Here is a 22,469-nt window from a genome sequence, read left to right on the forward strand (position 1 = left end):
AAGATGGAGCTGGAATGTGATTTAATTAAACTGCAGGGGGAAAGTCTGATCTCTCCACCTGCAGCTTCACTTTCATCCTGCTGACATTCAGAGCAGAAGAAGAAGAAGTTTCAGGTGGAAGTCAGGTAAAACGCCTGCAGCTCAAATGAAGGCAGCTCCATCCTGACTGCTGGTTTAGATGTTAGTGGTTTAAATGAAGCTTCAGCACCGAGAAAAAAACAGTTTTATGGTTGTAAACCGGCTGTATGTTGGAGTCAGAGACGATGGTCGCTGTGCATTTGATTGTTTTCCTTTCAACAGGATTTAGATTTTCTTAAGTTTTGTTTTTTTTGCTCTGATTGCATCTTTTCTGTTGAGTATTTTTTAGTTTTCTGTTTCCGGATGCTTGAACATGGTTCGATAAATATAACGCATGCTCGGTGTCTGGCTTGGTGACTCTGAATATTAAACTAATGAATGAATGAAAAACAGGTTGATTGTTGATTGATTAGTGGATTGATCAAACGATTCCTGGATCATTGAATGACTGGATCCTTTAGAATAATCCTCTGGTATCTTTAGAGACATTATTACCTCCACTGAAACATTGACTAGTATGAAAGTAAGTAAATATTTCTACTTATTTTTAGCCATTTTTATTGTATTATGTGTAATTGGATGTTTTCCAGCTTAACATGGCCAAACTCTCGTAATGTTTTATCAATTAATATAAACACCTCACAGAAATCTGAAATAGATTTTTAAAGTACCAAATTGGTGAATTAATTATTTTAACAGTAGGTTCACCATGTGCTCATTTAATGCTAAAATTATCAGAAATTTGTCCACCCTGCATTTATGAGGCTATTTTATGACATGACGTGTCCACCCTGTTATTTTCATGTGTTATGAATATCATTTATTTTCACCAGTTAAGCCTATGTGTTCTTCATTTACCAACAAGCGAGGCTCAAGTACAGTTGCTTGAAAGTTGGACATTTGTCTTTGTCGTTAGATTTTATTTGGAAAGTCCAGTTCCTACAGATTTAATGAAGAAACAGAGTTTGCCATAATGTCATTTATATCCAAATACTTTTCCCATTACATCACCTCCATCACATAAAGGCCCAAACTGTTTTCTAAAAATGCATATTTTCTCATCACTATGTAAGATTATCACATATTCTGCTTTGAATGTGTCTTTGAACGGGTTTGCATGTTGTTGTGTTTCATGCAGTTTGTGTGGGACTTTAACCAACAAGCATTCCAGTTGCATAACATCTGTGTGATGTAATGAACATGCAGCTCAGCTGTTTGGAAATGGAGGAGTCTGAAAGTGACCTTTACGGTGATGCTGACTGACTGGATGGATGGATGGACTGATAACAGATGGATGGATGCATCTTGCCGGTCAGTACTTTGCTCTGCCCGGCTCCTCGCTCCGGTTTTGCTGACACCATTGGAAACATCTCAGGTCCAGTCGATTTGCTCCATCGGGCCGTTTTTGTTTGACACAAAGTTTCTGCTGTTCGGTGCTGATTTCTGCTCCAGTGACACTGTCAACACATCTCTTCATTTGGACTCAATTTGTTGTGTTTTTCTGTCAAGCAGCCAGATCTAGTTCTGATCTCCTGAAAGTCGAATTGATCTGCAGTTTTCCAGAGTTTCTGAATCTGGACATGTTTCTCTGAGCTTTCACTGAGCTTCTCAATCTTTCTCCAGAAATCTTAGTTTTCGAAGTATATGCAAACATAACCTCACAAGCTCGTTTTGCTAAATATTTAAGTTAGCAGAAGGCTAAATTTACACTTGGATTTTTTATTAACTTGAGGACTGTAGTCTCGCTCTTTTCCTCCCATCTTTTCGATGTCCAAACCCGGACAAACTAATCGGATCTCTAGCATTAAACACCGCAGACACATGAGACTGGACGTGTTTTGCCACCAGATGGTTACGCCACCTGGAGTTCAAGATTTCCTTTGCTATATTTTATCGTTTTCACAAATTGACTGTTTTGTGTCGAGCTTAAATTCTCATGTTTTTCTCTGCTGAAAAGGAGGGAATCACATTAGCAACCCTGACTCAGCATTTTCTGAGTCTCAGCCTCTCAGTCTGCAGAGTAACTGAGGGCAGTGAAAGTACTTACTGTGTACTGGAGTTTATCCTTCAACATGTATGTATGAAGGGTTTTTAAACATATTTATGCTATGGTGGCCAACAGGTGCAAACATGCAGTAAATAGTGAAACTCACTGCAAAAAAGAAAAAAAAGAGAAATGCAAATGCATGTCAAATAAAATGCTGCAATCATAAGAAATGGCAGCAAACAGTAAAATGCTGCACAAAGCAAAAACAGCAAATAAATCAGATGTCCTCCAGACCACTAAGGGGAGTGGAGTAAATATGTTGTTGTTCTACAATGAAGTATAACCCATCTTTTCTTTTATTAATCCAACTTTCTTCTGGATTTTACTGAAGTTGTAGTGCCATATGATCTGGTGGTCAAATCCCCCTAGTGGTCTGGAGGACTTCCGTTTTATACTTGCTGTTGTTTCTGTTATTTACGGCGTTTCCCCTTTTGCATCTCTTCCCTGTGCTGGAATCGTTTTGTTGTTTGCAACATTTTTCTGCTGCATTTCTTCTTTTGCATTTGTGTTTTGGAGTTTGCATCATTTGTGTCTTTGCTGCCTGTTTGCACCTCTAGTGCTGTACAAAACACAAAGGATGTCACTTGAACTTAGTTTTTTTTGCTTCTGGTTGTTGGTTCCTGTGTGCAAATGTGCAGTTCTGAAATAAGTCACTTTGACTGTTTGACACAATGCAGAATAATCATCTTGACACAATAAATTTCACAGCCTTAAGCAGAGCAGAGTGGGGGTTTAATTCGACCATAGAATATCAGGGGACATTCTGAAGAAAGCAACATTCAGACTTTTATAAATGACGGATACCAGACGCGTTATAAACAGTGAAGATGATCGGCTCTGGAAACGTTTAAATTCACAACCGTTTAGTTTCTGTCCTGGTGTGAAACCAGGAGCCGTGGGCCCCAAAATGTCTGCCTGGAGGCGGAGGGTTTGCAGGCTGCCATCCAGCCCTGCACACACAAAAACCTCCGTCTGTATGCAGCCTTGTTCGCTGACCTCGCTCCGCTCGTCATTTCCATACCGGAGGAGGCGGGGAGACAAGACGCATGACTTGACAAAGAGGCGAGTTTTCTTTAATGTCAGCAGCTGCATGAATTTTCAGAAGTGGATGCTGGAATTAAAACTGGAGCCTGTTCGCTATGCTGTAAATATTAATGATCCGTTTGGCGTGTTCCTGAGCAACAGAGTGGCAATTTTCTCCTAGTTTCGGTCCAGAACCTGAATGTTTTCAGAGGATTTTTCTGTAAGCCACTAAAATCTGACCTGTGACTCATCCAGACATGAAAAGCTATGAGGATGGAGTTTTTCAGCAAGAAAAACTTCAGGTGGTTTAAACGAAGGACGAATCTATGGAAAGCACATTACACTCTCTGTGAAGCATAGTGGACAATCTGTGATGCTGCGGGTTTCTCATTTAAAGGCCTGGTTGTTCCTGCATGGTTGAACTCTTTATAATGACAAGAAAGGTTTAACAAAAGCTGAGAAACGTTTTAGTTAACTTTAGGCTCAAAAGGTCTGCGGGTTTTTTTCTGTTTTTTTGTTTTTTTTTCAGACTTTCTGACATGTGAAATATTAAATCCATATATTTCCATGCACTTCGATAAGAAACTCCTGGTTTCTGATGAGGTTAAACACAGGAACATTCAAACCACTGAAGCAGGCAGATGAGGTAACATTAAGGTCTAACGTATAATGAACTGAAGAAGTTAAACTGATTGATTTTTGCTCAATCATGATCTAATTGTGGCATTTTTTCTAATTTTGAAAATGTTTAATGCTCTTAGCTTCCCCTAAATCAAGTTCTTTGGATAAATGTTGTTTTGTAAACTTTAAGTTATGAAGTGATTATGTTTTATATTCATGCTCTTATTTTGAAATATACCTACCTCTGACATAAAAATTGACAGCAAAGTTTAGGCTTTTATTGCCTTAAATGCTTCAGTGACTCAGATTGTTAAATCATAACTACTAGTTGAAGTTTTTACCTTTACCATTAAACTTACACTAATGTTCATCATGGTTTTATTTCCTTCATCTGGAAAGATCTCTCCTTTCGATTCCAACATGGACATTTAAATTTGAAAAAATAAGAGAAATGTATTTTAAAGGTGTTTTTTTTTTTCAGTTGAAGCATAAAAATGTTCCACGCAGCTCGTCTCATTAGCAGTTGGAACAGCCAGCGGCCTGAAACATTATGATGACCTGTGGGAGAGTTTTGATTGGCTCCCTGGGGCCATAAGGAACACGTATACGTTACATGAAGGCGTAGGTGGCTCTCTGAGATCCCTGGTCACTCGTTTATTCAGTGACCGGTGGGCAAAACAAACAACGTTTGAATATGGGAACATCAGTGTGGAGAGGAAATATTTTTATCTGCAGCGGGATTCATGCTGCTTATCTCTGTCTGCTGTCAGCAACTGTTTGAGTTGGTTGAGGAAAATGTCAGGTTTCAGTTGTTCTTGCAACATGAATGATGCAAAAGGGAAAATGCTGCAACAGCAACAAGCATAAAACACTGCAAATTCTCTGCACAAAACAGAAGTGCTCCAGACCACTAGGGGGAGTCAGGAGCAGGTAATATTACTTGTGTAAATATTCTGCAGTTATATAATAATGGTAAAAAAAACATGTTTGAAAAAGGGATAAAGTCCATCACACCTCTTTCTTTCTTCCTCCAACTTTCCTCTGGATATCCCATTAAATCATGATGACCCGTCTTTACCGAGGGTTTGGGCATCTGGGATTTAGTGTTCGACTCCCCCTGGTGGTCTGGAGGACTTCTGCTCTGTGAAGAGAGTTTGCAGCATTTTATACCTGCTGCTGTTTTTGCTTTTTGCAGCAAATTCCACTTTTACTTCTGATTTCTGTAATTGCATAATTTTCTATTTTGTGTATGTGTGTGGGTGTATGGGTGTGTGTTTGTGTGTGTGTTTTTGGTTTTGTTTTTACTCTAGATTAAAATAAATTTTGTTCATTCAAGTTCCGAAAACTCCTATTTCTGTCAAGCCATTTTAGTTTTAATTTCCAGCTAACGTCTCACCAGAGGGTAAAATATTTTCTTACTGCATACATACCATCAGGAATGTATAAATGGTTTGCAAGTTAACACAAACTCTTGTGACACAAACCGTTGTTTCTCATATTCTCTCTGTTTTCAGAATAATTTGTCCATGTTTTGTTGTAACTTGCAGGCATTTAAGAAGATTATAATAGTAAAACCAAACCAGACTTCAAGAAGATTTAAAAATAATAAAAAGACAAGTTGACCCAGTGTCTTATCTGGGTCAACTTTCCACTCCTTTACTCAGAAAACATGAGAATCTAAGAATAAAGTAATTTTTTGCATTTTAAAGTGTGTTTTGAATTGTAGTTTTTGTGTCAGGGTCATTATTCTCTCCTGCAGCTTCAATTAGGGAAATGAAGTGATGCAATTTAGCTTTTGGAAAAGCCACAAATCTATATAAAATGTTGAATTCTAATTTCAGTTAGGCATTTTATTTGCTACAGAACTATCTGTACAGGTATAACACATTTTTGTAATAAATTTCTGCTCATAATTTTTTGCTTCCCTGCGTTACACGGCGTATGTTTAGCTAAAAGACAAACATGGAGTCAGAATGTCTTTTCTGCCATTAAACTGACTAACTGCTGCAGTCTGACTTTGCCACACAGCTATTCGTCCAAATGTGCGTTAAGACATATTTTCATATTTCTTTTCTTTCTAAAGTAATTTAAGTGAAATCAGGAAGGAAAGTTTGTTCTTTCTCTTCATCATTTAACCATGAAAACATTTAGTTTTGTTTCTGGCTCCCAGAAAATGATGATTTCATCACAACCTCAAAATACTGAAACTTTTTTTCAAAACAACATTTTTGTGTTCCAGCATTTCAGGGCGATGCTTTTTGTTCAAAACAAAACATTTTCTGATTAAAAGCTGCTGCTGAAAGTCTGGACTGATGATGTTTTGCTTCCTCAGGGGGTTTTTGCCTCGTCGGGGAGGTGGAAGGTGGAGGCTCCGGCACGTCGTCCTGTTTGTTTTGCTGTGGATGTTTCTGCACCGGACCGGTAGGACCCGACTCGCCCTCTCACGTTCACTCTGGTTTTTTATCTTGTTTAGAAAGTGTCAAAACTGATTGTCTTTACTTGGCCGCATTCCGGATGGAAAATGAAAGTGGCGTTGGTCTCTGAACTGACCAGAGTCGATATTTCTAAACAGTAGTGTAGATTTTCTTTTGCTGAAAACTAAATTGATTTGGAGCTAAAAGAGAGAAAAATCAATGTTTTCATGGATTTTACACTCACAAAAAGTGACGTCTGTATAACAATAAGGTCAGCCTTCATTATAAATCAGACGAAAGTTTAAACATCCAAATAAAAGCGAAGAGATTAGTTTTCCTGTTAACATAAAATCACGCTGCATGTGTGTAGAGGAGAGTTGTTGCGTAAGATGAAGGGTGGGACTCTACGGAGAGAAAAACAACCCACAACACGCAGAAACCATCATCTTCCTCAGTAATTACCACCCTGCAGACTCAGAGCTACAAATGACCAAACAACCACAGAAATTAATCAGAATTTATTCAGATGTTGTGGAATCAGCTGTGAGAGCAAATCCACTGGAAAACAAACAATTTCTCCAAGCAGAACTGCAGAGAATATTTCAAATAGGTTTTATTAGTATTTTAGGTCACCAAGTAGAAATGGGCCACTTCTGATTCCACAGTTTTATCGTATTACACTTAAAATTAAATGTGAGAATTATTATTTCTATTTGCTGAACAGCAGAATGATGCATAAGTTTGTTCTGCACAGACGATGATTCCTCTGGTTACACAGAGGCACAGCAGAGGATGCATTTTAAAGAAACACCATAAACATGATGTTTCCTTGTGTGACGTCATGGAAACGCTTAAAGAACCGAGGACCGCTGCTGGTTTGGTTGGTTGTTGGTTCCGGTGCCTGGAGGTGCCATCTGTTCAAACAGTTACACATATAGACGCCATGGGAGCGTCCAGCTGCCGGATGGATCAGGAAGGAGACTCTTTCTGGTTTGGATGTTAAATGTGTGAATCAACCCCAGAACCAAAGCAGATGATTTTTTAAAGAGGCTGCTGAAGAGGACAGAGTCCTGAACCGACATGGCTGACAGGAAGAGGCCGTTTCTCCACAATCAGCAGGAAAAAGCAACATTACAACCTGCAAATGCACTCAGGGTACAAAGACCTTTATTTAAAGGGAACCTGTTATGCAAAATGTATTTTAAAAAGTTTTTAAACTTTAATTTGTGTTTGTGCTGCTTCCAAAAACAGCCCAAGCACTTAAAAAAAATCCACTCAGCTGGTTTTGGCAATGAATTAATGTTTTTTGGTGTCTGGAAATCAGCCATTTCAAAAACCTCCCAAATGTTGAGTCACATTGGACTTGCACTGCGTCGTTACCTAGCAACCTCAGTGAAGCCTAGGGCGTCACCTAGCAACCCTAGCTGAGCCTCAGCATGTTTAGTATGATGGTTTCACTGCTGTAGGCTGTATAACGGCTGCTGGAAAAGACAAATGTTTTGTTGCAGAAACCACTTACTGTGTTCGTTGGTTGTGCAGGAGGCTACACCTCTGCTTTTCAAAGATGTATGTATGTGAATCTGTTTGCAGCCATTTTCAGGTGTGAGTGCAAATGTTGAGTTGTGGGGCGTGGCCACCGGGAGCTTACTTTGATTCTGTGCAAAAAATGCAATGAACATGTTCAGTGTAGCCTATTAACCCACACTAACTTGTTTAAGGAAACACAATAGGTCACCTCTAAGTGTTTGGACATAATGATTATTGTCTCCTTTAGTTGTTTGAGGTATTAGCAGCTTCTTGATGTGGAGTTGCTTTGCTCCAGGAGGGACTGGTGCACTTCACAACATAAAGAGAACAAATCATTGCATGGAGATATTCAAGCAACGTCTCCAGACATCTGCTGGGAAGTTAAATCTTAAGTAGGTTTTCAAAACGACCTGAAACCCACCGACAGCTACATGTGAAGAGGCTGAAGAACAACAACCCACTTCTACCAGTTCTGTCAGGAGGAATGGACCTGTTGGAAAAGCTTGTGGAAGGAAGACCATAAGGTTTGACCCAAGTCATCCAGTTCAAACTACTAAACTAAATCCTGAGGAGACGGATGGAAACATCTGAATTTCAAGTTTTCTGTCATTATTCTGATATCCAGCAAATAGAAATAACTCGTTTAATCCTGAAACATAAAAGCTTTGTTGTCGTTTAGTGCCGGGCAGAACGATTGTCTCACAGTGGATGTAAAAATCTGGGACACATTATTCAGTTTCACAAAGATTATTCCAAATTTGAAACAAAGTGACTTGTTCTACCTGTGGTCAGTGTTGGACTCCAACCCGGCCCACAAACATCAGCACCGTTTAATGCAAGACATACCAGTTTAAAGGGTCTGCAAACAGCATTTAGCAGTTTTATTAACGTTCTTCCATATTTTGACAGATTTATGTTTCTAAAATACCAAGTATTTTTGATAGTACACTCAGTTCTAAACTTTATGGCTTAGTTTTATGGCTTTTAACTCTAAAAAGGATCCAAGAGTAGATGATGGTTATTATAAAACAAAATGTTACATTTATGGTTTGAAATTATAATTAGCATCACATTATGGCAGATTTCAGCAAACTGTTTTCTACATGATGGGTTGTAATTTGCTCCAGAAAAGCAGTCGCCACCGCTGCACATTTTACCATCTCATTGTTGTTTTATGAGTTTCTATTCATCTCATTTATGTTTTTTCTGCTGTGGGAAAAATGCTGCATACTTGACTTGAGGATAAATGAAATATTTGGCAGCGTGAAAATGATCCATTGAGAAAAGCGAAGCCACCCTGAGTGTTGAAGCGGTTTCCTCAGAGATGCAGCCTTTATTCTGACAGCAGCAGTTTTAATTGATCTGTGTCCTGCCATGTTTCCATCATCCTGCTTGTTTCTGCCACGCTTCATCCCACGCTGTTGTTTCCTCATATTTTCCGTCCCTCTGTGCTCCAGCATGCCGCGTTTTGCCTCACTGCTCCATTAACAAAACCCACTTCTCATGCATCAGATGCCCTCCTTCATGAAACCTGCGGATGGATCTCTTTTCCATCTGGCTGGTACTTTGATCGCAGCCTAGAGCTTTTTCGTTTTGGAACCGTCTGCAGTTCTGAGACCCATGCAGGTCTCCACCGGAGCCACGCTTTCTACGCTTTGATTCATTCATCGCAGTTTTAGCCAGAACTGGATCTTTTTTCATGGTTGTGAGACAGTTTGGGTCTAGATTTGCAGACAGTGAGATTTAGAAGAAGAAACCAAATGTTTGAAATAGATTTGTTGTGTGATGTTTGAGGTTATGATTCCAGTTTCCTTTTTTCCCACATGCTGTTAAAACCAGCTGGTCGCTGTTACAGAAAAACACGACATACTTAACATCTCATTCCTCCTTTTGGCCTTGTAACAGTAATTATGAAAAATACAATCAATATGTAGTGATCATCTGTCTTTGTCTAATATTATTATGTCATATAAGGATGCAACTAATGATAGTTTTAGGAATTGGTCAATCTATCAATGATTCTGATCAGATGAACAATGCTGCAAATTCTGCAGATTTTTATTTAATCATCTAAGCTGTTTTATACATAATTAGAAATACGTAAAAATTGTAAATAAAATATATTATTTTTTGAATAAGAAAATACAAGGTCTACGTTTTTTGTATCTTGAATGTAAAATGTTTATATTTTTGGCCTAATTATTCCTCTGAGGATGTTGATGTTTCAGAATTTGGTCTTTTTATCAGTCTGTATATTCCACTTAGTGATTAATTGATTACTAAATTACTTGATCAATATGATTAATTGTTTAAGCCATAGTGTTGTATTATCAGTCTTAACCATATCTGTAGGCGACTAACTATAAATTAAGTTACTCTGTTCCTAAAGCGTTAGTCATAAACATTAGTTCTGCTAAAGCTAAAGCGCTAAGCCAGTATTTATCAGAAGCTTGGTAATTAGTCAGGCTATCTGCTCAGGTAGCTGGTCTGCAGTCAGAGCTTCTGTCACCAGTTTTATCCTAACAGGGTTGAACAGCAGCAACTCCAGGAAAGTCATTGCAGCTCTTTCTACGATTATAAACGTTTGTAGATTTGAAACAGAAACGGTTTATAAAATTTCTTCACCCATTTGGCAGCATTCAGCAACAGGTGGGGGATGCACCCTTGTAGTTAAAACTCTCTGGTGACCAACATAATCATGTAGCTGCAGGAATGAAAACATTGGAGTTGCTGCTGCAGAGATTTGATGTGACTTTGTGACTTTCCCAAACATGGTCTTTGTTGGAGGGAATCTGGAGCTCAGGCTGATTGTTTCACTCATTAGACGGGAAACTAAAAGCTCTCGCTGAGAACCGAGGAGCCGATGAGCCTGAGAGCAGAACCACGCTGCGCTAAATGTGTTTTCCAGAACCAGAGCTGCAGCCGCTGCTGCAGCAGCCTCGGGCCAAACCGAGCTGCTGCATGCCGCCTCGTAAAGTTCCCTGCAGAACTGAACTGTGACGCGCAGGCGCTGCTGCCGGGCCGGTCAGAACACAGGCTGACCGCGGAGAACCTGAAGGAACAGAATCACATCTTAATTTAGCATTTAATAAACATTTTAATAAACTGGGAATTAGCTTTGTTGCATTATTCCCAGACACTGGATGGTTATGGGCTTAAGATCCACAAACTGGACCAAAAAAAAAAACATCTTTACAGCAAAAACACAATCTTACCAAGTAGTTTTGGTCTATTTTGTTGTGCAAATATCTTTGCACTTGAAATGAGATAAAAACCAGTTTCCCTTCAGCAACATATAAGAACTTGTTTTAAGTCAATTACTTAATATTCATTAAAATAATACGTGTTCCACTGGCAGATTATTTCACTTATGATCAGACATTTCTCCCATGTTCTGAGGGAAAAAATCTGCCAGTGGAACTGATCCGTTTTCATCATCAATACTGAGGAATTACAAACTTAAAACTGCTCCTATATGTTGCAGGACATTTACTTGTAAAGTTGGTTTTGTCTTATTTCAGGTGTATTAAGATATTTTCACTTGAAACTAGAATAAAAATACTTGGTACATTTTTGGATTCCATGTTTTTATGACAATTTGATGTTCTCAAGCATTTCTGAGTGTCAGATTAAAGATTTACTGCAGGTTGATGGGAAATGTTGTTGTCCAGATCAGCAACATGATTCTTCTCAGTTTGACCTGATGTTTGTTTTTTGCCTCAGTTTTCTGCTTTTGTTTTGTATATCAGGGATTATCATATCTGCTCACTCTAGAATCACAATTTCTGCTGTTTTTTGCTCCCATTTATTCAGATTCAGGATCATTTGAGTAGGAAACTTCTGGTCTTCTTCCTTCAGCTTTTACTCAGTAACTATAGACTTATTCATCTTTATCCCGGTCATTTGTTAGAACCTCATGCCCTCCAGCAGGTTAACAGATGTTTTTACAGCTTTTTTTCTGATGATATCCTGATCAGTCATTTGCAGATTTCTGTTTAAGAAAAGAAACGTAAAGTTTCTATTAGTGATGAGGTTTTGCTGTTGAAGTCAAAACGGTTCAGTTTGTCTGGGATTCCTCAGATATTGGATTGAAACGTTTAACTGGATCTGAATCTGATTATGTGATTAGAAAGTATAGCAATTTATTTATGCATTTGATTTTGTCATAAATTAATTGATTTGCATTAAACTGCGGTTGTACAGCTGAGTTTTGGCAACGTTGTTGAATTCCAGCATGAAAGTCTTTGGCTCAAATCCCGGCTTGGGGTTTTTCTGCATTAGATTATTATTTTCTCCTCCTGTATTCTTTCTGGGTACTCCTGCTTCCTTCTACAGTTTTAAAACACAGCTATTACCCAGTTGGATATTAAAAAAAGTAACTTTAATTTAATATTTTTCCTCTACTAAAATCAAAACTGCTGCTTTTATATTATTAGAAATACGTTTTGCTGACCCACATCGGGGAAATCCAGAGAAGATAAATGTAAAAAAACTCTGGTTGATTATTAGTTTTTAAGTTTCTGTCAGTTTATTTTTATCTGCTTCAAGTTTTGAAGGTGAATTTGAGCTTAGATGAACAAAGAAATTTAAAAGTGAATAAAAGTTTGAAAACGGAACTGATTTCTTGTTTCCACAGACGTTTTTGTAGGATTGGATAAAAGAGAGGAGAGGAATGCTGCTGGAGGAAAGGAATGTGAGAGAAATGCTTGAGAGGACAGAGAGGTGAAAACAGAGAAGGTCAGGTTGAAGGAAGCGTCTGAGCTGCAGGTTGAGTCCCTGAATGAGGCGGAGGAGCCACACATCCTGCCAGCTAACATCTGAGCTCTGAGGGGTCGCCTCTGTCGGATCCGATAGTTTCTAAATTATTTACTCGGCTGCTTTGGGTTGAAAGAATTCACTGGGTTGGATGAAAATAAAAGGAGAAAACAGGAAAAATGACCTGAAAATACAAATCCTGTTCTAAATCCGTCCGTCTGCTTGTTCATCAATCTAGTCATAGATTAACTTCATGATTTCCTTAGATTTTCCCTGAGGATCTTCAGCATATAGTGATGATGCTGCAACATTCAGAAACATTTTGTATTTGAATGCCTTTAATATCCACAGTTTGATCTCCTCCGTCACAGTTTATACACCAGAATGTTGGTATTTCTGAGCGTTGAGTCAGTGTGACTCACTTCTGAAGGTCTTACAGTTTGTTGTGCAGAAATCACTCAGCCGGCCTCCTATTCATAAAGTTAAAGAAGTTCTATTGGGTTCCCCTGCTTCCTGGAAAAGGAGGGAATCACCATAGCAACGAGTGACTCAGCATTTTCTGCCTCTTCTATTCAGGCATAAATTCCATAATGGCTGCCCTCATAAACTATTTATAGCATCTGAAATCATCCCATTTCTGATTAGGAAAAAACTTCAAGCTAAGCGTCTGTCTCTGTCATCAGCTAACTAATGGCAAAAATTGGTGTCAAGTTCCAAAAGGGTCAAAAAATAAAACTGAGTTAATATTTTCTAATTTTGTTTTTCTGTCAAATTCAACTGCTCTTTTTGACATTTTATTCCTATTATCTTTTCTTATTTTCCCTCGTCTTCTCTGACCCAGAATGTGGCCATTGGAGTATAAATAACCTCATGGAAGTAATTATCCAATCTCCTGGTAATTGGAGGCTTCGCCCCATTTTCTGATAATAAAGCCGATCTGCATCCTGTTATTTTTAATATAATCCACTTACATCACACTCACTGTAATTTAGAGACATCGGTAGAGAAACACTTAATGTAAGGACCATAAAAGCCCAATTATTTAAGCCAATTAATTGAATTATTGGGAACACTGAGTGAGCTGCCAGAAACAGCCACACATCTAAATGTAAATTTGGCTCCAGCAGTAATCCAGCAGCCATTACGTTCCCTCAGTACTGACAGCTGAGGACAGAGATCCATGTTGCTTCTGACCGACTGAACTGAAGCTGGCGCTGATGATGTGCTGTTGTCAAGGTAACAGCAGGTTCCTCCAGGTGAGAAACGTTCCAAAAAATGTCTACTTTTTTCAATTTATTTAAAACTTGAGGGGAATCGTCCTGCTTCTTAGGAAGATAAGTAGCAGGTGAATGTGAAGAGGAGTCGTTTCCTTGCATTGAGTTGAGGAATAATTACAAAGGGAGCTAATTAAAGCATTTTTTCCTGTTTATTTTTAAGATAACACGTCAAACCAATGAAAAAATCTGAACGTATTAAAGGAAAGTGAAGTGGAAGAAAAAAGTCCAACTCTTGCATCCTTTGTGTTTCTAGTCATTCCTGAATCACAGACGTTAGAAGCATCCAGAGTCTGGATACAGACTTCAGTTGTTCTCACAAGGAGCATCAGCCACAAAAAGACGTTGCTTAAGACGTTGACTATATCCAGATATACTGAAAAGTTGGGTGGAAGGACAAAGATGCAGAAGGGATAACTGCACCCTTGACAAGATTGTGAAGCAAACTGCTTCAAAAAGGTGTGAAAGTCAACTAACAAGCAGCAGCAATTCTCCTGAAAAAGGAAAACTTCCACGACGAAATCAGGAAATCATCATTTCAGTTTGTTTCAGATGAGAATCTTGATATAGAGATTTTGAGGCTTCAGGTTTAAGTTTCTTTTCAGTGGCATTTTGCTAACGGCTGTCTGACATATTGGAGGACAAGCAGACTGATAACGAGGCGTCGCTGAACGCCTGGTGTTTGTTTCAGTAAACCTGAGAGCAGAGCCGTGATGCTGCAGTATAAAGTATAACGTCAACCTATTTTCCAACTCTTTCTGCTGCCCGTGTTTTTACTGTGGGGGTAAAACCTCCTCGCTTCATTAAGTCTGAGTAATTCTTCATTGGGAACCACTTCTCTCCCTAATTCCAGCATTTGCTTATCAGTCGCCATGTTTGCATGGATGGACTTCCTCTGTGCAGCTACTGCTCCCTGATTGGTCGACAGGCCCACACCTGTGCGGTCGGTCAGGTTCGTCTGTCAGGTTTTATCAGCTGTGGAAAGAAAAATGTCATCGCTGTCAGAAGAACAGAGTGGAAACGGAGAGCAGGTCAGATTTACAGATCTGGATCTGATTCAGAGATCGCATCATCGCATCATCGTTAAACTTTCTCTGCACTGGGCCTGAAATTAAGAGGGGAATTATTGGACTACATTTCTGTATCACTTTGCAGTAATACTTTTGGTGGTTGCATTGAAAATAAAAGAAGTCAGTCCTGAAACTGTGTTCTTGTGGGAATGAAAGCAGTTCTTGTCTGAAAGCTCAGGCAGTCGGGTTTGTCCAGGAGGAAACAAGAGAAGCAGCTTTTAGAGTCCAGTCTGGGTGAATCGTGTTGCTTCTGAACAAACCTTATACCGGAGAGAGCGCTGACCTGGGAACAGAGAGGAAGACGGAGAAACAGGAATGTGAATCATGTTGCTCCTTTGAGTTTTTTTACTGTAAGAAAAGAGAGAATCAGTTTCAGGTGAGCTGAAGGCTCTGATTGTCATTCTGCAGGTTTCTGTTGTTCAACCATCAGTGAGTCAGATGTGTAAAGTTAGTACTCAGAGCGCTACCTAGCGCTACGTTTTAGTGATTCAGATGCTTTCCCCCCCCCCCCACCCCCACCCCCCCACCACCACTATTTACACAGTTGATTTTGGACAAAATTCCTCCATTATATTTTTCATGCAAAAAATAAAATTAAGCCAAAGCCCCGACGGGAACATTTTGTTTCCACAGAAACCACATAGTTAAAGCGATAAAAAGGCCACACAATATCATAGCAAATAACCATGAACTACCCACACATAAACGCAGTGGTGGCGGTTGCATCATCCACGTCTTGACAGTCGGAGCCTAAAGCACCAAGTCAACCCGCAGTCCACACCTTGTGAATCTCTCCCTTTCTTCTAGGTTCCTTTCAATACTTTTCCTTCGCTCAACTTTCTGTTATTAGACGTATACGCAGCTCTCAGCCAACAGCTTCTTCAGTTGTTGTGACTGCAGGGTGTCAGTAAAGAACGGAGATGTCACCAGTGATCCTTGATTTGGAAACGTTTTTTGGGGAAAGTTCATTTATTGTGTTGCATTTTTATGTCTTGGCCAAAAGTTAGCTGGTGCAATTCTTGTTCTAGTTTGATGCACCTTTACCTGGATGTTCAGCCTGATCACCCCAAATCCCAACAGACCTTAATGTTAAAAGCTAATAATCGTGAAAGTTTGATGGTGACTGATTGTCCAGATGACCCCAACATGCCTCACTGTGAGAAACAGCAGCTGTGAAGCTGTGAAGATGTGAAGCTGTGAAGATGTGAAGCTCTCCAGTGGAGCTTCTGCCAGCAGGATATGAACACGGGCTTCTGAAGTGAAGCTGCACAGTGTGACTGTTTCTGAAAATGTGGCCCCTGACAGATTGTCTTGTACAAGGTTGGTTGTGGGTTCAGACATGCAGAGAGGGAAATGACACACTCAGCGCCGTTTCTGACATTTTCAGTGCGTTGGCTGTGGTTTGGCTGCATCCAGGGTCGGGCCTCCGATGAACAGACTCCATTGTTGCTCCCCATGAGAAAGGCAAACCATTCTTTCCACTTTCCATTTCAGCTCTTGTGTCTGTATTTTTTTGTTTAATGTTGGGGAGCTCTCCCCTTTTTTTCCAGCAGTTTTAGAAAACCATAAAGGCCAGCATGTTTTTCATTAGTCTTCTTGAGAAACCAGCCACTGGTGGGTTGGTGTTGGTTTCACTGGGAGTAAAACTCCACTGTTTAGAGAGCACTAAACATCCGAGAGTAGTAACTGTTACTTTTGATTAATGACTAAAGCTGTTGCTACATTATTGTTAATTATAGGGGTGTAACCTAACATAAAAATCAGGGTTTGGTTTGCTTCAATAAATTAACAATGGACACTATAAAACTAAACTAACTGGATTAATTTTCTTTAATTAATGACGGATCAGCGGGTGTAGCCAATGGATGTATGGTTAAAATAAACATTATTATATTTACATTGAACATGTTGTTGATCAGGATTTGCTGATTAATAAAGACTGCAGACATTTGTGAGTGAAAAAGTCTTACAATGGTTGGCTGTTGCTTTCATGCTGACATAATCCAAGTTAGCAGACGTACCTGTGAGCATCATTAAGGTGCAGCTGTTGAGAAAAACCCTCTGACCAGAGAGACTCGTCGCCATGGGAAAAGGAAGTTTGAAAGACCCAGTTTCTGTTTTGGTTGTCCTCTTCCATTTATCAGCATGTGAATTTGCATATTACCCAAATATTTAGCTTGTTAGCTAAATAGATAGCAGTAGTAAAATATAACAGCGTTTATTAATATTTTAGGCCCTACATATGCCTTTATACACATAGTGGAAACCATCTCAGTCTTTTCCCTGTTCAGACACTCCTGCATGTCTATTAACTGCAATAAATATGTGGCGTTATGGCAAATGGAAATAACAATGACTTCTGCTTCTATCCCAAATCCAAATCTCCCTGGATTATAACTAAAAAATATTTTTGGAAGTTGTCTATGTTTTTTTTATCTGAATTAGGACTACTTTGCACCACTGAATCCAAAAATGACATTCATTTTTCTCAGTCAGGTTTTTATTTGAATTTGATTTGGAGAAATCCAATCTTCTGAGTAAATTTATTACAGTTTTGTAACAATATCAGTTCATTTCTGTTAATATTTCTCATCCAAAAAATTTTTTTCTAGCAAACTGTATTAATGTTATTTCTGTAAATTGAATAATAAACACTGATAAAGGTAAGAACATGTGAATTGAACATTACAACTTCCTTGTGAAAAATCCTCCATCTCTTTTCTGTGCTGATGGAATCTCTCCTGCTCGTCACTCATTGATCAGATTCTCAGGAAACTGATCCAATGAGAGAACAAGTTATGCATTTTGATGCTCATGTTGCTCCATAGTTCAGAAAGTTGACCCGATGGAGCAAAACCAATGTGATATTTGGATTCAGCACATCAAAATGACCCTAAAACAGTTGAGAAACCCCAGACAATTTTTTTGGCTGTTGATCTATGCAATCAATCTTCTATTGATTGATTATATAACTTCTCTTTGCGCTGCTGAACCTTTCTTTAACAGAACAAGATCTCCCAGTGTGGGCGTGTTTTCTCCTAATTTTAGGACTTCTACACAATCTTTCTTGAGTTACTTGCTCAACTCTTGAAAGAATCCTTCGTTTGTTGCATGGATCTATGAAGTCCTTCTTGGAAACTTTTCTTCATTCACTCCCTTTACTGCTGATCCAGCTTTGATAACTTTACCTAACTGAAGTTGGTGTTTGCCTAGTCTCACGTTTTTGTTCTGGTCTCCTCTCCGTCCCGTCTTCCTTTGTCCTGTCCTAATGTTATCAGTCATGTAACTGGAGGTTTGACTCACTGGCTTTATCCCACCATCAGCTCCAGTTCTGGGCTGCGGCTCCATAAACTGTAACGTGGTGCTGACTGAGGCCCAGGGCGAGTTCATGTCACCCTGCTACCCCCAGAAATACCCCAACTCTCACACCTGTAAGTGGACCATGCAAGCGCCGACCGGCTTCATCATCCAACTCTCCTTCTTGGATTTTGAATTGGAAGAGGCACAGGACTGCATGTATGACCGGGTCGTGGTGAACACCGGTAGCACTGAATCAAAGTTTTGTGGTCTGACGGCCAGTGGTTTGACACTAAACTCGACAAGGAACGTGATGGAGGTTTCTTTCATCTCTGACTTCAGCATACAGAAGAAGGGCTTCATGGTTAGCTTCCAACACGGTAGGTTCTAGCTATGACTTGCAAACTAATCCAGGTGGAAATGTATCAAACAGAAGCTGGTTGAAATGCTGATTTCTTTAAGATGCCTCATATCATCAACTGATATGGCCACTTTATGATGTACTTTCTTTAGTTCCTTTTCAAGTCGATAAGATAAAACCCAGAGATGTTGATGTGTTAAGTCTAAAAAAAACTTGTTTTGTTGTTTATTGATCCCATTTTTATGCATGTTTGGATAAGTTAAAAAATCAGCATTCTCTTTGCTCCTGTTTTACTGTCTTTGCTTTCTTTCTCTGCTTCATCCATCTCTCCCTACAGTTGCCGTGGCTTTGAGGAACCAAAAGGTGAAAATCCCAAACGGAAATGGACAAATCGCAGAGGTCATCAACTCCGTTTCCATACCGGCGCTCAACGAATTGACCATATGCTTTGAGGTGGAAAGAACAGGCTCCAGTCAGGTGCTGGTTTAAAAGTCTTTTCTTGCATTTTCACCATGTTGATGTTTTAAGTGTGTGGGAATCAAACCTCCATCCCTGTGTCTTCTGCTTCGCTGTAACCAAGTTTCATAAAGAGAGCACCACGCCTCTCTGCAGACAGGCTCCTGCTTGGACAACAACTTTGTGATTTCCATCCAGTCAGTTTTAGCTATTTAACAAGATTTGTACATGTTTTGCAAAGAATTGCACAAATGTGTATAATTCCTCTTTTACTAAGATGAAAAATGTTTTGTCATGTGTCTACATCAATGAAAGACAATGTTGACGCTTCAGATGAAGTATGGCAGAGCCTTTACTCATTCATTTCTTGTAGATGTAGTCAGTGACATTCAGAGCAGATGTGCCTCAGGAGATATGAGCTACATCTTGTATCCAGTGGTTGTTCAACATTCCCATTTGCTGTGGTTATGATAACAACCAAGGCATCCAGTACTATTACAGAATCCCTGAGATTGTTCTTAGGAACCATTACTCAGCAACAGCTGATTAAACCATATGGGCAAGATATCATGAAATGAGATCTTTGTCAAGTTGTGCTTTTAAACTATCTTATTCCTGTGTTGCTTTCAACTTACTCCCAGTTCTTCTGGTTCCTGAACAGAGAGAATGGTTCTTCACCTACTACGACATCAACAACAACGTGGTGTTAAGCTTTGGCTACAATCAGACGGGCATGGAAATGGTTATTGACGGAGTGGTCTGCCCAGTAGAGTCAATCATCTCTGTTGCTGAGTTCACCTCTTCCATGAAGTCCTTCTGTGTCCTCTGGATGTCCTCAAACAGTCGTGTGGCTGCTTACTTCAATAGGCGCTACTATGGGAAGACCTGTTCGCCATCTAGTGGCCACTCTGTTCCAGCTGGAGGAGTCTTCAAATTAGGAGGTAAGGGGCCTCTACTTATTAATCTAACAGTCTCTATGCAGTAATTACCATGGTGGACTTCTTGGTCAGAATGGCAGAATCTGTAGTAACACCTGATAAATCTGATGAAAAAGTTAATAAAATCAAACTCATTGTAAAAGATTCCAGACAATTCAATTAGAAAAGACTGATAAACTAGATCCATGTATTGTTTAAGTCCTTTGAATTCCCCACACGAAGGTATGTTAGGTAATTACACACAAACTTTGTGTCAATGAACCACTTTGTGGTAATTTGTTCAATCATTGAATCATTCAATCCACTGTAATTAAGCATGAAGGGCTTTAATGTCTATTCATCCTTTGGTTCACTCCTTGAATGTTGCTAAGGAAAAGCTTAATCTTAGTTTCATTTCAACAATGGACGAGTTTCTAATATAAAACTTTTGGAAACCCATGTCCATGTTTGTGATGGTAGGGCAGAAAAAGCCTTCCTGCCACAGCTCTTAAACAAGCAGTTAGCATTTCTATTTTGAAGCCACTTTGTTATTTATTAGGGTGAACACATACCTGGTCCATTGGAGTGGAATGTTCTCCTTCTCATTTTGGAGACTTTCTGAAGTATTATGGCAGTTCTTGGTGTAAAAAAAACCATCCAGGCTGACGATCATTTAAAAAGGTAGAAAGTTGTAAAGCAAACATGATGTTCACTTTGAACTCTTTGTATTCATGTTTGGCTTAGGGCTGCAGAGTTTCAAAGGGAACATGTACAACCTACGCTTGTGGAATCGTGCCATGACGGTACAGGAGCTCAACAGCTTGACCTGTGACATGGTGGGAAACATCATCGACTGGGACAACAGCCAGTGGACCATCTCATCCTCTCTTGCTCAGACTGACAACACACTCAGCTGCAGTGAGTAAACTTTACAATCTTTATCTGGTTTTGGATGGTGGGCATGAAAACTCTGAAAAGTAGGGTCCAAGTAGTTAAAGATGAATGTCAAGAGCTTAGTGCTAGGTTTGAAATAAATCAAATTCTTTTTTAAAATATAAATATCAAAAATAGCTAGTAGGGATTGATCAGTGTAACTACAACTAAACTGTTAAAGTGGACTTGTGCAATAAAAGGTAAAAATTATGAGGCCACCCAAGATCGATTACATAAGGTAATCACCTCACCTGTCGTAGAAGGTATCAAAAGTTTGTCTTGAATAAAACTGGTCACTGATTGCTGTGGTCATTTCCAAAGATGCTGACTTGAGTTTGAGACTGACCTAAGTCACAAAAATTAAATGACTCCAGATTAGACTTAGACTTGGACTCAACTTGGACTTCCCCCTCGAAGACTCTAGTCTTGACTTGAACTGGCCCTTTAAAAATTTAGGCTTGACTGGAATTTGCTCTTCAAAGATTTGAACTTGATCTGAACTGGGCCCTTAAAGAATTATGTGTTGACTTGTACTTTGGAAAAATGACTTGTAAACATCTCTAATGATTCTCCACTTTTCTGTGGAAGCCCACAACATGGAGAGAGTTGATCTGTAAAAACTGTGTTGTTTTGAAAAAAATATTGAACTTTGAGTAACACAACCTTCTAATGGCTTCATATGTATATTTTTGTGCATCTGCTGTTTTTTATGTAGAATATAGATGCCCAAGTTTGGTACTCCAGAGCTACTATTGCTCTGTTTTTGGATTCCTTGATCAAAAATAAGCAGTTGAAGGGTTCAGAGCCTGAATCAAATGCCAACTGATTCAGACAAAGTCCAACTTTCTCCGGGCCATGGAGCTCCACAAATTCCCGAGTTTTCAGGACTTGTAAATAAAATCATGCTGAATGTTTTATAGAATAATAGGCAAGAGAAAATGGACTATTAGCCAAACAGGAGACAACATGGAAGTAATGGTTCAACTTTGAGGCAGGATCCAAAGCGATGTGGTATCAGATCAAACACCAAATGCAGAACATTGGATTGTATCAAACAGGAACTCAAAGTGTTAAACTATTCAGGCTGTTGGAGATTTCCGCCAAATCCTTCTACATTCTTCCTTCAGATGGTGAGTTAATGGTTTCCAGTAAGCTGGCTGGCTGAGGACCAGACTTCACTTTGAGTCTGGGTTCGTTTGGCTCGGTTGGAGAAGTTCTCCCACAGTTCCCAACATGAACTATGGAGCAGCTCAAGAGGGACACAGTGTGCTGATTTATTCACTCTTTCACTGTATTCTATACCCACAGTAGCAGTAAAATGCATTATGCACACTGACACATCCAGAGAAGCACTTGTACAAGCCAAGGTGTGGGTTTATAGAGAACTGTGAATGAGTGTGGAGCCACAGTGGGCTTTTTCTCCAGCCAGCTGTGTATGCAGGAAAGAATGGAGGTCTATGTTTATGGAGCAGTTTTGGATGTCTCCGTTGTGAGATTCTACATTGTCCTGCACACACTTTAACTTTCATTTAAATACAGGAAAATGCAAGCAAACCTGAAGGTAATTTTCTCTTAACTTCCACATGTTTGTAATTTCACAAGGTGCTGACAGAGCTTAATTCCCGGGGTTCCCAACCCTCTGCTTGTTTTGGTTTTCCTCTGCCTTTGAGATTTTTCGTGCCCTCCACCCAGACAA

At 39.4% G+C, this 22,469-nt stretch overlaps 1 protein-coding gene across 9 annotated transcripts in view; it reads left to right on the forward strand.

Moving 5' to 3' along the window:
* Window positions 1-22,469, forward strand: part of adgrg6 (adhesion G protein-coupled receptor G6) — a 70,410-nt gene that overhangs the window by 3,557 nt on the left and 44,384 nt on the right. For 8 of the 9 annotated variants that reach the window (XM_032585392.1, XM_032585395.1, XM_032585396.1 and 5 more), the window contains exons 2-6: window positions 6,102-6,190; window positions 18,133-18,486; window positions 18,805-18,944; window positions 19,585-19,864; window positions 20,585-20,758. In XM_032585392.1, coding sequence (XP_032441283.1) covers window positions 6,102-6,190; window positions 18,133-18,486; window positions 18,805-18,944; window positions 19,585-19,864; window positions 20,585-20,758 — 1,037 coding nt within the window. The remainder of the gene's footprint in view (window positions 1-6,101; window positions 6,191-18,132; window positions 18,487-18,804; window positions 18,945-19,584; window positions 19,865-20,584; window positions 20,759-22,469) is intronic. The other variant, XM_032585397.1, reaches the window with a different exon arrangement.

Source organism: Xiphophorus hellerii, chromosome 15 (genome assembly GCF_003331165.1).
Source record: "Xiphophorus hellerii strain 12219 chromosome 15, Xiphophorus_hellerii-4.1, whole genome shotgun sequence".
Taxonomy (NCBI): Eukaryota; Metazoa; Chordata; class Actinopteri; order Cyprinodontiformes; family Poeciliidae; genus Xiphophorus; species Xiphophorus hellerii.